General features: G+C 42.1%; 1 protein-coding gene across 2 annotated transcripts in view; it reads left to right on the top strand.

The window, feature by feature from the left end:
* The window catches only part of RHCE (Rh blood group CcEe antigens), a 93,552-nt gene that overhangs the window by 58,436 nt on the left and 13,497 nt on the right, over window positions 1-21,619 (top strand). For both annotated transcript variants that reach the window (XM_088460582.1, XM_088460581.1), the window contains exons 2-8: window positions 3,613-3,799; window positions 5,151-5,301; window positions 7,549-7,702; window positions 9,531-9,697; window positions 13,891-14,028; window positions 20,296-20,426; window positions 20,637-20,716. In XM_088460582.1, coding sequence (XP_088316708.1) covers window positions 3,613-3,799; window positions 5,151-5,301; window positions 7,549-7,702; window positions 9,531-9,697; window positions 13,891-14,028; window positions 20,296-20,426; window positions 20,637-20,716 — 1,008 coding nt within the window. The remainder of the gene's footprint in view (window positions 1-3,612; window positions 3,800-5,150; window positions 5,302-7,548; window positions 7,703-9,530; window positions 9,698-13,890; window positions 14,029-20,295; window positions 20,427-20,636; window positions 20,717-21,619) is intronic.

Genomic DNA, 21,619 nt, shown 5'->3' with positions numbered 1-21,619 from the left:
CAGTGCCTCTAGTAATAGGCCCCTTTTAGAATGCCCCCAGTGGTAGTTCCCCCCCAAGTAGTAGTCCCCAGTAGAGTAGCCCCCCCCAGTAGAGGTCCTCCCAACGGCGCCCCCAGTAGTAGCCACACCTCCCCCAGTAGTAGCCACACCTCCCCCAGTAGAGCTCCCCTCTGTAGTAGCCACCCCCCTCCCCCATTGTACAGATAGGTTAAAAAATAAATAAATATATATAAAAATATACTTACCTGATTCCACGCTGCTCCTGCTCCTGTCCGCGATGCCGCTCCCGCCCGGGCTGGTGCGCTCAGCATTATGGGACAGACGTCATGACGTCATGACGTCAGTCCCATTACCCACTGCAGGAGCCAGACGGAAGTCCGGCTCTTGCAGTGGGTGCTGCAGCAGTCAATGAGAGTCTATCTGACTCTCATTGGCTGCTGTTTAACACACGCATCGCCGCCAGCGCAGGCGTGCAGCACAGGACCGGCGCTGGAAGCCTAGCGCCGGTCCTGTGCAAATGTGTAGCACTGACTGCACTCATTGCGGTCGGCGCTACACTGGCTAACTAGGGCTGGCGGGCTGGTACCGTGGCCGGCGGCGTCCCCCCGTGCCGCCGGTCCAATGGCGCCCAGGGCACGAACCCCGCTCGCCCTGCCCTAGTTACGCCACTGAGCCTGGGTAGAGTCAGCTGTCGGGCAGTGATGGGGCAGGGCAGAACCATCTGCATCATTAGGCCCCATCCCCTCACTGCAAAATTGTGCATATTTTAATAGGGCACTAGGTCAAATGCCGTGATTATCATAAAAGGAATTGGGCGGGATGCAGGAGAAGTGCCTACTCTTCTGGGGGGTGCGGGGGGCTACCCGGAAAATTGGGAGCTTCCCACGACTTCCGGGAGTGTAGGCAAGTATGAGATAGATAGATAGATAGATAGATAGATATAAGATAGATAGATACAGGGCTGCCATTAGAAATGGTGGGGCCCGGTACTGACAAATTAGACAGGGGCCCCTCACCCCGGGGTATGGGGCAAAAGTGGGCGGAGCTGTGGATGTGGGTGGAGCTACTTTGGGGGTGAGAGACAGGGAGGGCTGGACCTATTGGGGGCACTGATTAATCGTTCGTAAGTTCTGTTATATTACTTGCTGTGCTTACTTTTTTATTTGCCTTGTTTTTAATTTAATATATCTAAACCCAAGATGTTTTGTGTGTGTGTATATATATATATTATATATATATATATATATATATATATATATATCATACATACACAAACAAAAGCCTCTGGTGCTTAGCTATATTAAATTAAAAGCATAAAAATATAAGTGTTAGCACAGCAAGTAATATAACAGCACTTACCCATATGTATGTGTATGATTTTATTTATATATATATATATATATATATATATACATACACTGTATATATACTGTATATATAATGTATATATATATATATATATATGTATATATATATTTATATATACACTGTACATAATACATAAATTAGGCACTCCCTCCCTACAACAGAGCCCAAACTTACCTGGACACTCGGCCATCTCCGTGACTCTGGGAGCTCCCTCAGCGCAGAGTGATGTGAGGTACTGCATGTCACTGGTGGAATGCACCGGCAGCTGCCAGAGAAGAGGAGAAGAGTCTCGGTGGCATTTACAAGCCAATCACAGCTAGCCAATTAGCAGCGGCCGCTGCTGATTGGCTGGATGCTGTTCCATGAGCTGTGAATGGCTCGCGGAATTGCAGCCAATCAGCAGCGGCTGCTGCTGATTGGTTGGCTGCCGTTCCGCGAGCTGCTGTGATTGGATTGTGGCCGGCTCCATGTATTAAATGCCACCAAGTCTCTTTACTTCTTTGGCTGCCCCCTTTTGGCTGCTTCTTTGGCTGCCCCTGATGCATTCCAGCAGTGATGTGCGGTACCGCACATCACTGCATTTCACAATTTCACACCTCCGCTACCCAGGCCACCTCTCTCTCCGGGCCCATGACTGGAGTCCCCGCAGTCCCCCGCTGATAGCGGCTCTGGATAGATAGATAAATAGATAGATAGATAGATAGATATAAGATAGATAGATAGATAGATATAAGATAGATAGATATAAGATAGATAGATAGATAGATAGATAGATAGATAGATAGATAGATAGATAGATAGAAGATAGATATAATATAGATAGATAGATAGATAGATAGATAGATAGATAGATAGATAGATAGACAGAAAATAGGTAGATAGATAGATATTAGATAGATAGATAGATAGAATATAGATAGATAGATAGATAGATAGATAGATAGATAGATAGATAGATAGATAGATAGATAGATAGAAAGAAAGATACTTTGGCACATGGTTGATACAAGATAAGAATATTTTTCAGGTTCCCCTTGAAGAAAATGAAAACATGGTACAAGAGAACTTCCAGAACCAAGGTTTTGTATAGAAATAATTAACTTTCCACTTTGTCTGCACTAGAGATAAACGCATGCATTTATGCATATCATAATGAACTACAGAGAATTTTCCTGATGTTTACCAAACTCCTTCATCAAACCTTAAACTGCAGGATTACACAGATATTTTGGATATGAGTGATTTCCAGAATATAAATTCCCAAATAAGAGAGGTTAAAACTATAACCAATTTAATGCATTGATATTGATGGACTTAGGGGCCTATTCATCATCACTTAATTTTTACAAAAGCAAGTGAAAATGCACATTTTCACCTGCAATTATAAAAATGAGGTTATCGAGCCATTCATCAAGAAGGTAAAGCAGGAGATATCATAGATATCTCCTACTTACCTTCCTCCTGCGGAATGGCCCGCTGTCCCCATACACTAGTATAGGGACCAAATTCATAAAGCGCTGAAAATATAATATTTTCAAAGCTTGACTGCGGGAGCATTCACCATCTTCAGGTGGTGAATGCTTCTGCTCTGGGCTCGCAACCCGCTCCTTCCCTATGGGAAGGAGGTCCAGGTTATGAAGAGGGATCCTTTCGGATCCCTCCGTCCCTGTCCGGCTTCTTCTGCTGGACGTTGGGGCTCTTGTGCGCATGCATAACTTGTATGTTGCGCATGCACAGTCCCATCACTGCTCCGAAAGAAGCAGTGAAAAGATTCACTGCTCCAAAAAGGAGCAGTGAAGCCGCTCGCAGGGGGCAGCTGATTCCTACATCAGCTGTCACCGAGCCAGAGCAATGGTGAATTGCTCTGGCAGCCGCAGCGAGTTGGAATGTTAATTATCATCATGAATAGGCCCCAAAAAGAGGTACATTTATGAAAACAGGGATGTGCAAAAAATGTGTTGTAGACATTTGCTTTCATTTCGAAAGCTGTAGTAAAAATGACAGTCTTATTGGTTGCTGTGTAACCCAGCACCCCTTTTTCAGTTACCTGTGCACTCCACCCCTGTACATCAGTATTCATAGATGTCCCTATTCTGACATATGTATTTTGTTACTATAGTACCATTTCTAACAGCAGTAATAGGCTATCCATTTAATCAGCTTTATCAATGTAATGCTATTCATTATAAAAAGTGTGCTTGGGTGTTTAAGATATTATGTGTATTTTGTATCTTACATTTCTAGCATTTCAAGATGTGAACGTTATGATTATCTTTGGCGCTGGATTCCTGTTTACATTCTTAAAAAAGTTTGGGTTTAGTGGAGTCGCTTTTAACCTTCTGATCACAATAGTTGGAGTGCAATGGGCCATCATTTTGGACTCGTTCCTATTTAATAAATCAACAGACATTCCGGTGGTTGGCATAGCAAGGTATGGTCTAATTATACCTCTAATCTCACAATTCCTTCTATTGCTCCGATGACTTGCAATGTATTACTTATAATGTTTTATATGAGCTGTAATAGTGTGCAAGTGCTCCACACAGAGGTGATGGTGGCAGTACTGTCAGGGCCTGATGCAGTAAGGATCGCAAATGCAGTTATGTACGCAGATCGAGCGATTGTTAGCCATTGCGCATGCGTGTAAGCTGCACTGCGCATGTGCTGTGATTGCACTGTAATTAAAGACACACAGAGGAACCCATCGCTGAGTGAGTGTCAAGCTGCGAGCGTTTGGGGGTGGTGCTGGGGGAGTGGTCGGAAAAATGCAGGCGTGCCTGTTTGTTTGAACACTGTTGCATAAATTAGTCACTGCGACTGCATACACAGCTTGAGAGCCCACTGCGTGAGAGGAGACATGCAGTTTCTGCGGCTGGTCAGCCTTGGTGTAAATTAGAGAAGCATATCTAGGAATCAATACTATACCTGAATTAAGTTGTTTTTTATTATGTGTAAATGCTGGGTATCTGTGCGATGTACTACGGTGGTACTGATGATTACACAGAAAAGTGACATTGGACGGATGTGAGAAAGCAGTAGTGGGCAGCTTTATGCTGGCTGAGCTTTGGAAAGCAATAGCAATACTTACTGGATCAGGCCCTCAGATTATACATTTTGGAAACACATAAGTCTATAGACAACAAAATAATATATATTTTTTTTATTACTTATCGTCTATGCTAATATGCGTATTACAGTTTTATCAGGAGCACATGCTTTAAAATCATTTATGCCATAATAAAAACCAACTTAATATAGTATCGATTCCTAGATATGCTTCTCTAATTGTTTATGGATACAATTTACATCTGGTGGAAATTAAACTAGTAGACCAAGAAGCATAGTACCAACATAATGTATATGCTGCATATACAGAGGAGGAGATGAATACAATGAAATGTCTGTAATACCCTTTTTAGACAGAGAAAAGGACCTGGTAATTTGCCTGGCCAACCCAGGTCCTTTTTTGTGTGAAAGGGTCAACCAGGGTCGAAATTCCCGCTACTTTGACCCTGGTCATGACCAGGATCAAAGTCCCGGGAATTGCAACCCGGATGGACCCTTTCACACAGGAGAATGACCCGGGTTGGCCCGGCATATTACAGAGTCCAAATGCTTGACCCGGCAATTTCATCTTCTGTCTGAAAGGGGGTACTGGTCTGGGACTGGGAACCAACCCATGCTCCAAAAGCTGGGTAAAAGCTGGGTAAAAGCTGGGTCGAAGCCCCGGCTTTTGTGTGAAAGTGGTATAATTGGCACTGACTACACTATCTCATTTTTAGCTTGAGAACAGGGCTAATGAGCGTCTTTCCAGTCTTAATCTCATGTGGAGTTGTCCTAGGAAAAGTGAATCCACTACAAATGGTTGTGATGACTGTCCTGGAATTACCTGTATTCACTGCAAACAGATACATTATGACAACATATCTTATGGTAAGAAACAAATAAATGGTGAAAATGATAAAAAGAGGCTCATTGTCAGTCCAAGGCATATCTTTACTTATGTGTTGTACTACTCAGTAACATAGCATCAATGTAATGTCAAGCTTGTAGTTGATGGACACTGTAATGTACGTTCATATAGATAAAATACACCTAATTATACTGAAAAATGTTATTGCAATTGATAAAAGTCAAACCATTCATTACAAACTAAAGAAATGTATCTGGCAATTTAGCAACTGCGCAGTAGTATCATATCCCATATCCCACATATCCCACTTATGTTACATACCCAGAATCTTGCTTTAGCTAGGTACACACTGGGCCTGATTCAGAGATAGACGCTAATGTGATCGCAGCTATGATAACGCACAGAACACAGCTGGGAAAATTGGTAATAGTTACAAAGCTTACCAGACCATAAGGATGCCCACCGCTGCCTTCTCATTTATGTACAACGTCGCTTATCTGCATAAATATTGGTAACATCGACGCACATCGAGTAGCCATCTTGGCCTTGCGGAAGGTCTGACGAGCTGAAAACACAGCAGCTCTCCTGACACACAGAGGGCTCTCATGCTGCGTATGTAATTGCGATGGCTAATTTATGCATGCCCATGTGACGGCGTTTAAGTGATAAGACACACCTGCGTTTTTCTGACACCCCCACCCATTACCTCCCCAAAACTCTGAGTACCTGTCACTCACTTTGCGAAAGGGTTCTCTGTGTGTGCGGAATCGCAAGACAGTCACAGTGCAGCTTATACGCATGTTCAATGGCAAACAATCTGCTTACAAATCGCCATTGCGTCCTTCTCTGAATCAGGCCCACTGTGCAATAATCGTGCCTAACTAACGATATTTTGCTGCTCGGTCCAATTATTGCACAGTGTATACACAGCACCCAGGGCCAATTCTTGTTTAAAAACCTGTCGGATCTGCTAATCTGATCTGACCTACTGCGTGACATTTGTTGATAACGATTAGCAATTATTGTGCTGAAAATGTAGTGTGTATATGAGCGGTCCAGCTTTTCTGGCCAATAGTTAATTTAAAAAGATACCTTTGAAGATCTTTAGGACATATAATCCTTTGGATTGCACTGGAAATTGGATGTTCTCAGAATTGTTTAATTTCTCTGGAAAAAAAAATTGTGGATTGTTTCTCAAATCTTTCAGGTGTGTACCCCTTTTAAGAGGGAACACTACAGACAACATCACAGTTTTAGACTACACTGATAACAAATACCTTCCCTCATTATTCACATTCAGACAAATTTACTAAACATGAGTTTTGTATGTGTTTGCAAACCGATGGGCATCACTGTGGATTGACATCCAAAATACAGTATTCACTAATGTTTTGTTTTGACCTTCCAAAAAGAGCCCGCTGTTGATCCTTGTCGCTTTGTAAAGTCCTATCCCGCCGTGATTCTGCTGAGATTGTACCACAATTCCACCATATCTACTATCTACAAGATCCGTAGAATCTGTGCAGACTTTTTTCTTTAATGAAAGCGTTAAAATAAAAACTGTCATGATAGTCAACTCCTAGCCTCTAAGCTAAAGCTGGTAGTGGAAAAATCTGTGGAACAAAGAGCATAGGGTTCCCCTGATTTTCCACTAACCATCACTAGACTGTGCCAGCCAGGGCTGGTAGCACTATGGAAGAAGGGACACTCTGTATTGCCCTGTATTGATAGCACTAGGGCTATTCCTCACACACCTTGAGCAGTAGTTTTGTAGTTAATAAATTATGGTTAATTGTATAACTATTATTTTCCCAGATAGCTACGGGCCCCAGCTAGCTCTGTCAGACCAATATTAAGGGCTGTTACGGCATGAGAAGCGCAAGTGCCAGCATGCCCTGGTAGGCAAGGTCCGCTGGCATCTGTACTGCACTTGTAAAGAAAATATTACAAAATAATACAGTACACACTCACTGACGCACACTCACTGATGCACTGACTCACTGAGTACACACTCACCCACGAACCTTGCAAAAAAGAACAACTTTGCAATACCTCTGCCACAGAGAACCCATCACAAATGACATTGCACTGCCATTGCAATGAATGGGAGCATCCTGATTGGTCAGAGGGTATGAGCTACCAAGATATATCTGCTGAGTAAAAAAAATGGGTATTCTAAAATCAGGTATAGCAATATTATTATGATCTTGTTACGTTCATGTATTTGAATTGTTGATGAGTTTGTTACTTTATTTTGTACCTTGCAGATGAATGATCATGTTAGTATGATGCATGCTCATATCTTTGGGGCATATTTTGGTCTGGCAGTATCATGGTCAATGATTCCACCTTTATTAGGAAACAAGGCTAGCGAGGAGAATGAGAAATCTGAAGCAACCTCAGATCTTTTTTCCATGTTAGGTAAGTCACAAATAATATACAAGAATGGGCAGAGGCATAACAATAACCATAGCAACCCGTGCAATTGCTGCAGGCTCTGGAGGCAAAAGGGTCCTTGTGAAATACAGGGCCCTAAGGCTAACAGCATATGTACATTATCCTTGGGAACTGTGTGGTTTTATACTGTTATACAGTACTGTGTTAGCTGACACTCTAGGTTTATTCTTAACCTTTTTCAGCATTCTGTGCTTTGCTCTTGCAGTCAACTTTGCAGGACAGGGAAAGTGGTAACAGTGCTGAACTTTCTCCATTTATAGACAAGTTATCCACGATGATAAAGGCTTTAGACATACTTTTGTAACCCTTCCCAGCTTTATGCAATTCAACAATTCTTAATCTTAAGTCTTCTGAGATATCACTTGCGCGAGGCATGATTCACATCAGGCAACGCTTCCTGTGCATAGCAGACTCATAATTGGTGAGTGATTAGAGCAGTGGTTCTCAAACTCGGTCCTCAGGACCCCGCACAGGTCATGGTTTGCAGGTCTCCTGGCAGGTGCACAGGTGTAATCACTACTCACTGTCACATTTTAAAAGATCCACAGATGCAGCTAATTATTTCACCTGTAATTCTGTGAGACCTGCAAAACATGCACCGTGTGGGGTCCCGAGGACCGAGTTTGAGAACCTGTGGGGTAGAGCAATGCTACCCAACACCCCAATCTTGTCTCATTGATTGGGCTCCAGGTTAGCTAACTCTTGACACCAGCAGTCATTAGAAGTCATTAGCTTCATATACTTTTTCCAACCTACACTTTGAATGTTAAAAAGATGTATTCAATATGGACTAAGCAGACTGTATTTGTCTAATCTTTTGTTAGATGAAGATCAAATAATATTATTATAACCAATTTATGCAGAAATCCAGGTAATTCCAAAGGGTTCAATACATTTTGTTGCCACTGTATATCATTCTCTTTTGCATATTTTCTCTTCTTTCTGATTCTTTTTTTCTCTGACCTAACAATCTGATTTGCACGCTGGTCTGAATACACCCACATTCTGAATGCAAATGAAATGCAGACAGAATGCTAATTGATTATACATACTCGTACGTCCTGATTAGTACGCTTCACATGGCCCCACTTTTTCCATATGCCAGAGCAGCCACGATCATTGTCATCTGCAGTTATACTTACCCCCATGCTAGGTGCAAGATATACTACTGAAATAGGCATCTCCTCGTCATATGCATGACTCACACTATGTTGCAACTTTAGCTATACGCCTACTACACTCCAACGACACTCCACACGCGATGGTTCTATTCCATGCGTGCGCTCAGTTGTTGCAAAGTTGACACCCAGAAACAGCCATTTCACAGATGGAGAGATAGGTCCGAGATGTATTCATGTCAGAATTGCCTAGAGATACTATGGTACATGTGCAGCTTGCTAGAAGTCGCTAGATATGACCGCTTTTGAACTTACATCTGACTCAGAATAAGACCCTTCACCTTTCACTAGACTAACCACCCAATAAAACCCAATGCACACTGAGACCGGGTCCAATGTGGAGGCATGCGACCAATCACAAACTTGATTACTAAGTGGCCTACTTCCACACCAAGGGGTATATTTACTAAAGCTTCTAAAACAGACAAGTGGTGGTGTTGCCCATAGCAACCAATCAGATTCTGACTATCATTTTCCAGAATTCAATAGAGAAATGATAGCTACAATCTGATTGGTTGCTGCTTGCAGTGAAATAAGTTACACAGTCTTCATCACTGGCTGAATTTGCAGTAGCGGCAATTACGCTGTATAATACTGTGTTGTTTAATCTCTAGGAGCGCTGTTCATGTGGATGTTTTGGCCATCCTATAACTCTGTCTTGCTGACTGACCATACACAGTTAAGAAATGCTGTCTACAACACTTATTTTACACTGGCTGCTAGTACTGTAACTGTGTTTTCTGCATCTGCCTTCCTCAATCAGAAGGGGAAATTTAAAATGGTAAGTAGTTTTTGCTGATATTGCTGTGCTTCAAAGTTAGGTAAGTAGAGTTTCCAAAATAGCACAAGATTTGACAAAGGAGAGGACATCACCTTATACATTGCACATACACAATGTATTGCAGGAAGTGTTGGGAGATCAGACAAGGGGCCTTATGTAATAGGATGCAATCTTAGTTTCACCTTTAAAATGATTGCTGCTTTAAAAATATTGGAAGACTCGCAGGAGTTCCCCCAGCGACTGCAGATCGCATCCTATTACCTAAGCACCAAGGACTTAGAAAAGTGAAATTGATAGGCATATTACATCCTATATAAATAAACACTAGTGTAAGCATTAATGGGAGAAATGTAAAACCCTACATATTTTGCAGCAACTTATTGAGGAAGCTGCAACAAATCACTTTGAATTGACAGTAATTTGCCTTCAAAATCGCCAGTTTGATAACCAGAGATTAGGAGGAATAAAACATGGTTTTTATCACTCCTCAAATTTTCAAGGTAACACTACCATTACAGATCTCCACCATAGAGGTATTCCAGTTGCACGGACTTACCTACTTCAACGTACAATTCTGGTTACGTTTTGGAAGTGGTTGGGAATTGTATTCCTCTTTTTATCTGGCTATCACTATCAGACAAGATGGAGAATGCTAAACAATCCATTGAGCAGTTTCTATGGTACTTGTGTGGCAGTGTTATGGAACAGTCTGGTCTGGTGCAGGACTTTACTAGGGATCCCCATTATACTGTACCTTAACCAAAGTTTTGACCCAATGGTCATCCCATCTTCACATGACTTTTATGTGATTCTTTCTGCAAACCAGCATGTGCAGGGACTGTGGAAGAGCTGTGTGGATATCGATGTGGCCTACAAACTGTATCCCTTCCGAACCTACACAGTTTTCCATGTCTCCCTTTGGAAACGAATGATAGAAGAACCCAATTCCAAAAATAAATATGTTCCTCCAGACACAATAAGGGTTGAGAGGACCACCAGGAATACATTTTCCAGTCGATCATTGACACCCGTTGATCCGGGAGAGGAATCCAGTACCAGGTGCACTGCAAAGGCTTTGGTCCTGAGAACTGCTCTTAGATTAATATTTAACAACACTGAGTATATTACCTATGGGCATTTAAATTTATACTGCAGCCTGAAATCCACGTGCTTTCCAGTGCCCATCACACATCAATATTACTAAATGATATATGTATGGAATATATGCTATTAGAAAATACAGAAAGTGGTGCAATGTTGTGGAATTAAATTATTTCACTCAAATATGCATAAAATATGGTAGTCTTTGTAATTGTAGCTACCTCAACAGGAGAGAGTACAACCCTAAGCCCCCCACCCCAGTGCCTAAGCCTAACCTCCCCCTTACCGCACCCTAAACCTAACACCCCCTCCCCGGTGCCTAAACCTAACCTCCCCCCTAGTACCTAAACCTAACCCCCTCCCCGCACCCTAATCCTAACACTCCCTCCCCGTCCCCGTCGCCTAACCTTAACCCTCCCCTTAGTGCCTAACCCTAACCCCGCACCCAAACCCTAACCTCCCCCTAACACCCCGATACTTACCTTCGGGATGCCCGACGGTCGGGATACTGGTGCTGGGATCCTGACCTGTCTGGATTTTGGCGCTGGTATTTAGACAGTTGACATCCCGCACGCCGGAATGCCGACTACATCCCCTTTCAAAGCTCAATTCAAATAGGCTTAAGAGACCTCACCTGTATGCAGCCTTTATGAATTCTTCAGGCCTACCAATCTTTTCATTAGCAAATTTGGAATTTAATAACTCTGCTGATGTTTCATAGTCTTGTTTTGGTGCCTGTTTATCGACTTCGTACTCACGATTCTACCTTCACCATCCCTTGTAAAATAATATAAATTCTCTTTTAGTAGCAAACACACCCGTTTATGTATGGGAGCGTATCTTATGCAGGAACTGAAGAAAGCCAATGAATGCCTACAATCAGCTGTAATAACTGTAGGCTTAAAGGATGACCACAGGATAACTTGTTTTCACTAAGTCTCAGTGAGCTGATGCAGATTACAAATCGTACTAGGTCATTCTTTTTGAAAATGGCAAATCTGGTGCATGTTCCTGTTTCCTTTTTTTTTTACTCAATGCAATTCCTCTGAGAGTTTTTCTAATCGATTTATACAAATAAATATTTTAATGTTATTAAAATTCAGATTAGTTGTTTTAAAATAATCTTCTCCAGAATTACGTTTAAATAATATATTTTATCAATTAAAAATTTGGTGGAAAAGCACTAGTAGTCAATTGATAGGTATGATCCTTTTATGATATAAAAGCAAATAAAAATATTCTGAACATCAGGTCTTTAATAGTGTGTTGATGTAGAGCTTCTAGCAAGAGAGAGGTGCTTTGGACCATGTCAAAATCAAAACCCCATAAAGTGAAATTCTCTTTCCCTCTGTTCCGACTTGTTGCACTTCACTTCTGGTACCAATTTATTTTAGCGGAAAAACACTAGCTTTTTAGGAGATAAGAACTGTATTTTAACCATGGATATCCTTAAAACCTGGAAAGTTAGGGTGCCTTGAGGACCGAATTTGGGAACCTCTGTGCTAAGTGATATCTTCGACTCTGCTCTCTCCTTCACTCTCCACATTAAAGCCATCTTTTAAGCTCCAAAAAATCACCAGTATTCTCATTCAAGCTATCATCATTTCCCACTTAAACTACTGTAACCAATTCTCTGGTCTTCCTCTCTCTCACCTCTCCCTACTTCAGTCTATTCTCAATGCTGCTGATCATCTAATTTTCCTCTACCGCCATACAGCTTCTACTTCTCCCCTTTTGCAAACTGCTTCACTGGCTTCCTATCCCTTCATTGCTTCAGAATTCAGTTCAAGCTACTCATCCACACTTACAAAGCCTTAAACCACTTCTTTCCTCCCTAAATCCCTAACATCATCTCTGTCCACACTGCCTCCCTCCTCTCTGCTTCTCTGACCAGCGCCTCTCCTCCACCCTTGACTTTGCTCAAAGTGCCTCCATTCTCTGGAGCTAACTCCCTTGTCTAATCAAAGCTCTATTAGTCTCCACAGCTTTAATCACACCCTTAAAATGTACCTTTCATCAGGTTCACAATATATCGTAGATCTGATCTCATTGGCCAGTGCACAACTACAAATTCCTAGTTGCTTCTCTATATTCTCTCTACTGCTGGTGTCATAGGCCTGAGCAGCTACAGTTAGTTTGTGTCCATCTGAAACATCCAAGCGCCTGGGTAGATTATAGGAAATGGGAAATAAGAATACAGTGCATGCCTGCTCTGGCTATAACTGTATGTCATTGTAATGCTCATATATCTGCACTGCACACATATTAACTAAATGTGGACTCATTCATGCAAATATTATTATTTTACAGGACAAGCACACATTCTGATTTTTTTGGATGAAACAAACAGCCATGGAAAGTAGTTACTGGTTTTACACATCATTTGATAAGCTTACTAAACATTCTCCCTTCCCTGTAATATTACTTTAATGGGGTCTACCCTTTGGAAACTGGGAATACCCTGTAATCAGAGCTTCAGAGCTCATGTAAAACAGTACATTAATCATAGGAGGCACAAAGGAAACTGAGCAGTATATAGGCAGTATAGTATATAGGCAGGTGTAATCCAGCAGTTGCTAAAATTATATCTTGAGTTCAGATTCTAAAACCTGACACTGATAACTGCCAGAGTAGGTTGATGGAGCCATGTGTCATGAGAAGTAGAACATCTTGCTGATGCTAACAACTGACAATGACTGATGAATGACTGAGTCAAATACAAATCTTCTTCTCACATAGAAGCTGGCAGTTCTCTAATAGCTAGAAATATCTTCTTAAATAGAAGTCTCCATTTCTGCATGAAGCATTGCTCTTGTCATCTTTGAGAACATCATCTCTGATTGACTGGAGTAGCTCACTTCCAAAGCAATTGTTGCTGCTTTTAGTCTAAAACTAGAATTTACAAATGATGAGCATATTATTTTTCACTTTTACAGAACACTATTTTATTATGTACTACAAAATGCCTGTCGACTGAGTGGCAGGTGTCAGTCTCCGGTATCAGCTTAGATTGAGTATGAGGCTTAATTATGATGAGGTCTACAAATGGACATTATCCAAATGTTCAATAAAATCATGTGCTGCCTTTTCAGATGTATGCCCGTAATGCTGTGTTGGCTGGAGGAGTTTCAATTGGATTTACAGCTTATATGCTTCAGAATCCATCGATTGCCTTGATACTAGGGTTACTGGCTGGACTAATTTCCATGTGTGTTTTCGCATACCTGCAGGTAATTTCTCTGTTGCTACACTGGGCAATAACTTACATGTTAATAATATTGTTCAACATAACACCTTGATAAAACTATAATACATTCAAATCGTTAGAGAAAAGTTTTCGCACTATTCACGTGTTTTAGTGCGATATTTTTGCATCTTTTTGCACTGCGTGCTTCCGTTTTTTGCCCTATCTTATTACAAAAGATGCAAAAACGCATACATGTGAAAACTGCGCATGGTGAAACCAGTGAAAAGTAGAGCACATATTGGGGAAATCAGTCTGTGCCCTATAAAAAGCCTAACTGACATAGGAAATCAATATAGAAGTGTATTAATAGCCCTAATAAAAGTGTTTTGGGTTCTTAAATTGTGTCAAATGGCTGTTATATGCATATTTGCTTAAGTGTTGAAAAATTATAAGAATCAACTTTTTTTGGAGAAAATAATAGTTGTAGTTAGGGTACATTAAAATGGGTGCTAGTATGATTTTGTGTCCATAAAGTGCAGTTTAAAAATGTTTAAAATAAACCGGCCGGCCCACTGCAAGAATGCGAAAAATATTGTAAACTTTGCAAGATTTTGTGCGCAACCCCTATGGAAGCCACTCCAGGTTTGTACACATACCAGCAATACCAGTAGGCATACCAGTAGTCCTGCCAATATGTGAAAAACGATAAGCAGTAAAAGTTTTCTTAATAACACACAAAATGTGTGTGTATTTTTCCTGTGGGGGACAATGTGTTTTTCTTTTCCTGAGTGGTCCAATACGTGTGTATATATTCCTGTGGGGGGACATTTTTTTTCCTGTGGGGGGCAATGTGCATTTTTTTTCCCTGTAAGGACCAATTTATACGTTTTTCTTCCTGTTATAGCCAATGTGTGTGTTGTTGTTTTTTTTTCTTGTGGGGGACAATGTGTGTGTATTTTTTCCTGTGGGGAACAAAGTGTGTGTGTGTATTTTTTCCTGTAGGCAACAATGTGTGTGGGGTTTTTCCTGTGGGGGCCAATGTATGTGTGTTTTTTTCCCTGATGGGGACGTGTGTGTGTTTTTTCTTCCTGTGGGGGACAATGTATGTGTTTTTTCTTGTGGGGGATAATGTGTGTTTTTATTCCTGTGCGGGATAATGTGTGTGCTTTTTTCCTGTGAGGGCCAATGTATCTTAACTCCTCTGTTTTTTTTATTTCCCTGTGGAATAGTTTGTTTAATTAAAAGCTAGGAAATATCTTTTTTGGGGAGTCCTAAAATTTCTTACACAGGGTGCTAGTAAACCTGGGGCCAGCCCAGTAGATTATGCATTTGTTGTTAGAGAAATGTAAAACCATACACTGTACACCTTTCACACGGATGGACATCTTGGAGGAGCTGATTGAACTTCGCTCTATTCCTAAAAAATAGATGGATTCCTCAGTGAGAACAAGAAAGTTGCCCTTACCTTTTCTATACAGAATACATTTTGCATAAGGCATACTCATAGCAGTTATGAATCCGTATATAATAATATAAAGTTAAATCTGTTAGAAGCCATACACATGGACATTCTGTTCCCATCATAGGGGTAAATTTACTAAGAATAGTGTCTGTCGAGTATTAAACATGCTTGACATCGCATGGACACAAGTTAGTTTGATTCAAACAAACTCACAAATTCACTAAGAATCATGTTTTACTGAATTGTGTTTTCCGATGGTGTATGGTGTATGGACGTTTTCCGATAGTGTTTGCAAGTGTTTGTGTTCAGTTGTATTTGGACTGAACATAATAGACCTGCCTGTCAGCAGCTTGTTTAACAGAAGTGCTGCACAGATCACTTTGACCTGTGCATGAAAGTGTTACTTTTTCAACACCTTTAACACACTTTGTGGTCTATTCATATAGAAAATGAAGTGGCTACTAAATGATATCGCTATATACTGCTTCACATCGATGCGATATATAGTGAACTTTAGAAGCCATTCATGTACACTTACCTGTCCAACGTCTACGGAAGTATTCGCTGTCTGCCCCTTCCGCGATACCTGTAGCGCAGTGAGAAGACAGACCTGCTCCTCACTGCGCATGCCCAGGCGTCTGAGAGCAGAAGGTCGCGTCAGACCTGTTGCTATGGACGCTGGGAAAAGGGGGCTGAACCAGCGCCGGGTGCCGGGCAGACAGCAGGGAAGTGTGCAGCTTCCCTGCTCTTTCTGGCTTGCAGTACAGATAACGCCATCGTGAGAAGGCGAATCTGTACCGCAGGAGGGGACGGAAAGCTCAGCTTTCCGTCCTTTCATGAATCGCACTCACCATACAAAAGTATGGTGATGCAATCCAGGCATGGAGCGGGGGTGCCGCCAGAGAAGTAATACACGGTAAACTTGCTCCATGAATTGCACGAAGCAGAGAAGAACCTTGATTTCAGCAAAACAGGGCTCTTCTCTGCTTCATGAATAGACCCCTTTATTACCTCCCAAAAGCATAAACAGCCCTGGACCTCTGTGCCCAGGCTGGTAGAGGGAAATCAGGGGAAAAACCCACGTGTGTTTCCTGTACTTTAGCCATAATTGGCTAAGAGTCTGGCAGTCAGTGGCCGCTGTCATAGTACCCAGAATCCCAGAATCGGGAGGGTAGACAAGTATGAACTACGCAAGACAGGTGTCTCATGCTTTAAAATTTCACATTAGTACCCACAGGGATTAAGATACACCACAGATATAAAAGATGAGATCAGTCAACGTAACATATCTACAAGATCTATAGAAGACAAGAGTAGTAGACACTAGCGCTGAAATCCAAAGTTAGTAACAATGTTATTTCTTGTCACAGTCCTGATATATTTTTTAATCATTATGTAGTGATGATTCTTCCCTTATGTAATACAATATTTATCAATCTCCAGTTGCCCAGGGAAACTGTAGCATATGAACTTCCAATGGGAGAACAGTTACTTTCAGCAAGCTTGGTTCATTCATATAAAGGTTTCTTTAAGCATAAATGGTCCCGCTGCTTTCACTCTGGGTAAACTTCTCACACCTCATTAAGCCCAGTTAAGTATGCAACTGCGAAAAAGGAGAGCTATCTCTGAAACGTGCGTTGATGCTGCCGACTGTGTGGCCACTGAGAGAGACGCAGACAAAGACATGGACACGGACACAAACTTACCTTAAGTTTGAGGCTGCAGCCGAACCATCTGCTCTGAAACGTTTTCAGACTTAGGACCTGATTCAGATCTGCTCGCTTTCAGATTTAGGACCTGATTCAGGACCTGACGTTTTCAGACTTAGGACCTGATTCAGATCTACTCGCTTTCAGACTTAGCACCTGATTCAGAGCTGCTCGCTTTCAGACTTAGCACCTGATTCAGATCTGCTCGCTTTCAGACTTAGGACCTGATTCAGGACCTGACGTTTTCAGACTTAGGACCTGATTCGGATCTGCTCGCTTTCAGACTTAGGACCTGATTCAGATCTGCTCGCTTTCAGACTTAGCACCTGATTCAGATCTGCTCGCTTTCAGACTTAGGACCTGATTCAGGACCTGACGTTTTCAGACTTAGGACCTGATTCAGATCTGCTCGCTTTCAGACTTAGGACCTGATTCAGATCTGCTCGCTTTCAGACTTAGGACCTGATTCAGATCTGCTTGCTTTCAGACTTAGGACCTGATTCAGATCTGCTCGCTTTCAGACTTAGGACCTGATTCAGATCTGCTTGCTTTCAGACTTAGGACCTGATTCAGATCTGCTTGCTTTCAGACTTAGGACCTGATTCAGATCTGCTCGCTTTCAGACTTAGCACCTGATTCAGATCTGCTTGCTTTCAGACTTAGGACCTGATTCAGGACCTGACGTTTTCAGACTTAGGACCTGATTCAGATCTACTCGCTTTCAGACTTAGCACCTTTCAGATCTACTCACTTTCAGACTTAGGACCTGACGTTTTCAGACTTAGGACCTGATTTGGATCTGCTCGCTTTCAGACTTAGCACCTGATTCAGATCTGCTCGCTTTCAGACTTAGGACCTGATTCAGGACCTGACGTTTTCAGACTTAGGACCTGATTCAGATCTACTCGCTTTCAGACTTAGCACCTTTCAGATCTACTCACTTTCAGACTTAGGACCTGACGTTTTCAGACTTAGGACCTGATTTGGATCTGCTCGCTTTCAGACTTAGCACCTGATTCAGATCTGCTCGCTTTCAGACTTAGGACCTGATTCAGGACCTGACGTTTTCAGACTTAGGACCTGATTCAGATCTGCTCGCTTTCAGACTTAGGACCTGATTCAGATCTGCTCGCTTTCAGACATAGGACCTGATTCAGATCTGCTTGCTTTCAGACTTAGGACCTGATTCAGGACCTGACGTTTTCAGACTTAGGACCTGATTTAGACCCGCTCACTAGCAAGCGGCCGCTCGTTGCAGACGATGTTTGCTAATGTGCGCATGCGTGTAGTTCGCAGTGCGCGTGCGCAAACTAGTACGAGTGATCAAATTTTCCTCGGTCGCCCTGCAAAGACAGCCCAGTGGAATGAGTGACAAGAGAGGCCGTTTGTGGGTGGTAGCAGGGGCAGGGCAGTAGTAACAGGGGAGTGGAGTTACGGATGCAGGCGTGCCAGAGTGTTTCCACGCCGTTTCTGGGGTGTACATAATTAACAGGCAGTGTCATAGTACACGTCACCTGTTTCAATAGTACACTGAAGTGCTCGCAGTGCTTTCGGTTGTGTACAGTCAACCGCAAGCGCTGCGGTCATATCCGATGGAACCCGATGTACCAATGGTTGTATATACTCCTGGAGATGACGTACGCTAGTGGGCGGCTAAAGACAGGCTGGTGGGCAACTGTAAACACAAAGTGATCGCTCGCCAAGACATAGTGGGCGTGCTTATGTCTTGCCGTCACTTTGCAAAATTTACATACGCAGGGAGCGAGCGGGTCTGAATCGAGCCCTTAGTGCGCAGCCTCCTACTTGAGAGGGTATGATACCTGCTATTGTGTTCACTCTGTTGTTTATATTTCTTTACCTGTCCCTGCAAGGGGTTATATTATTAAATAGTGAAACTATACAAAAGTTTCCTCTTTTCCCCTTTTTTTAGTACATCCTTGCATGTGAGAGTTGATAAAGTTGCATAGTTACCTTACCTGGGCAATGTTGAGGACCGTAGATGCAGTGGTTGGCCAAGGAAACTTAGTGCATCAGATGAAAGACACATCTTGCTTACTTCCCTTTGAAACTGGAAGATGTCCAGCAGTGCCATCAGCTCACAACTGGCAGAAACCAGTGGGACCCAGGTACACCCCAGAAGTGGTCTTCATGGATGAATTGCGGCCAAAAAGACATACCATCAACGTTGAAACAAGGCCAAGCGACTCAATTATGCACAAAAACATAGGTACTGGGGTGCAGAAAAATGGCAGCAGGTGCTATGAATTAATGAGTCAAAATGTGAAATAATTGGCTGTAACAGAAGGCAGTTTGTTCGCCGAAGGGCTGGAGAGCGGTACAATAATGATTATCTGCAGGCAACAGTGGAGCATGGTGGAGTTCCTTGCAAGTTTGGGGCTGCATTTCAGCAAATGGAGTTGGGGATTTGGTCAGGATTAATGGTGTCCTCAATGCAGAGAAATACAGGCAGGTACTTATCCATCATGCAATACCATCAGGGAGGTGTCTGATTGGCTCCAAATTCATTCTGCAGCAGGACAATGACCCCAAACATACAGCCAATGTCATTAAGACCTATCTTCATCGTAAGGAAGAACAAGGAGTCGTGGAAGTGATGATATGGCCCCTACAGAGCCCTGATCTCAACATCATCGAGTCTTTCTGGGATTACATGAAGAAAAAGAAGGATTTGAGCAAGGCTTAATCCACAGAAGATCTGTAGTTAGTTCTCCAAGATGTGTGGAACAGCCTCCCTGCCGAGTTCCTTCAAAAACTGTGTGCAAGTGTACCTAGAAGAATTGATGCTATTTTGAAAGCAAAGGGTGGTCACACCAAATATTGATTTGATTTAGATTTATCTTCTGTTCATTCACTTTACATTTTATTAATTGCTAAAAATAAACTATTAACACTTCTATTTTTGAAAGCATACTTACTTTGCAGCATTTTTTCCCACACCCGCCTAAAACTTTTAGATAGTACTGTATGTATATATATATGTATATATATATATATATATATATATACACACATACATATACATATGTGTGTGTGTGTGTGTGTATGTGTGTCTAAAGTATACATTTACTTACGCTATTGCAAGAACCTTGCTAAAGTAATACATTATGCTATTTTGCAGGACACTTTGAATGTGATTGCACTAGTGCATGACACGTGTGGTGTTCATTGTACTTTTGGGTTGCCAGGTCTTCTTGGTGGTATAGCGCACGCAATCATAATCCTTGTGGCAGATTTCAGAAGCATTGACATGTAAGTAGTATCATCTCTAAGAAGCAGGTATCTCTATATCATTTCTGCCAGTGTGTAGATATCCCATATTAATTACAAAAAAATATAACTTGAGATTTATAAATGATTGAAAATAAATAACAATGGTTCTCATTCTTCTCTCACTGGCCAGTTCCTACAGAATTACATCTACAATAGTAAAATTGGTCTTCTCTTTTACTTTTTTCATAGACTGAAATACCAAGCAGTTGTTGTTGTTGGATGTGTCCTTCTAACACTGACACTGAGTTTAGTTGGTGGACTTCTCACAGGTCAGTATAATTTTTAGTTGCAAAAACATCTAAACTTTATACAAAGCTCCATAAATGTATATACATGAATCTGAAATCTATTGTAAGGCTTACGAAAAATACTGTGTATATATATATATATATATATATATATATATATATATTTTGTGATGTCTTGGGGTTAATTAGCTCGGTAGAGGGTGGATTGGTGCAGTGTTTAGGTGCTTAATGAGGGCCCATACACAGGTTTCCAGCATACAAATGAACATGGTGCTTTACTTCAGCATGGTAGTCAGGAAACAACAATAAAATAATAAACAACCTAACCCTCTCTTAGGGCACTAGCTCACTTCTTGAGCCCTCTCTATAAGGGTGCAGCTAGTCTGCCAACACAGTCTCTGTAAATGGCGGTCCTTCCTGCCACATGCAGAATTGGACCCTGGCCTCCTGGCCTGATATAGCTTCCTTAGCCTGCAGCCTCACTGCTTTATAGTGCCACAGTCTGAGAGTTTGATGGTCCTCCCTTGCCTTCTGCAAGATCCGGACCCAGGCCTTCTGGCCCCCAATGGCTCGCTTAGCTTCACTGGGCTCTCCTGGCTGCTACAGTCTCACCTAGACTGTCCCCAGCAGCCTGACAGGTCTGCCCTCTCGTCAGCCCACACCTGAGCTCTCTGCACCAGGCAGCAATTAGCCATCTTTCCAAAATGCTTTTCTAGTCTGTGTGGGCGGACCTCACCTGCCCCACACAGAATCTGCTGCTCACTAGTGCCACCTCTGGTGATACTGCCACATATCAGCTGCTCACCATGCCATCTCTGGTGACACTGCCACTATATATATATATATATATATATATATATATATACGATGTAGCAAAGTGCGGCACTCTGGGCATAAATAAGCACACAACTCACGGCTGATATG

The sequence above is a fragment of the Taudactylus pleione genome, unplaced genomic scaffold, assembly GCF_031769625.1.
Source record: "Taudactylus pleione unplaced genomic scaffold, aTauple2 ptg000007l, whole genome shotgun sequence".
Classification (NCBI taxonomy): Eukaryota; Metazoa; Chordata; class Amphibia; order Anura; family Myobatrachidae; genus Taudactylus; species Taudactylus pleione.
The sequence above is the reverse complement of the archived record's forward strand: the minus strand, read 5'-3'. Positions and strand labels throughout refer to the sequence as shown.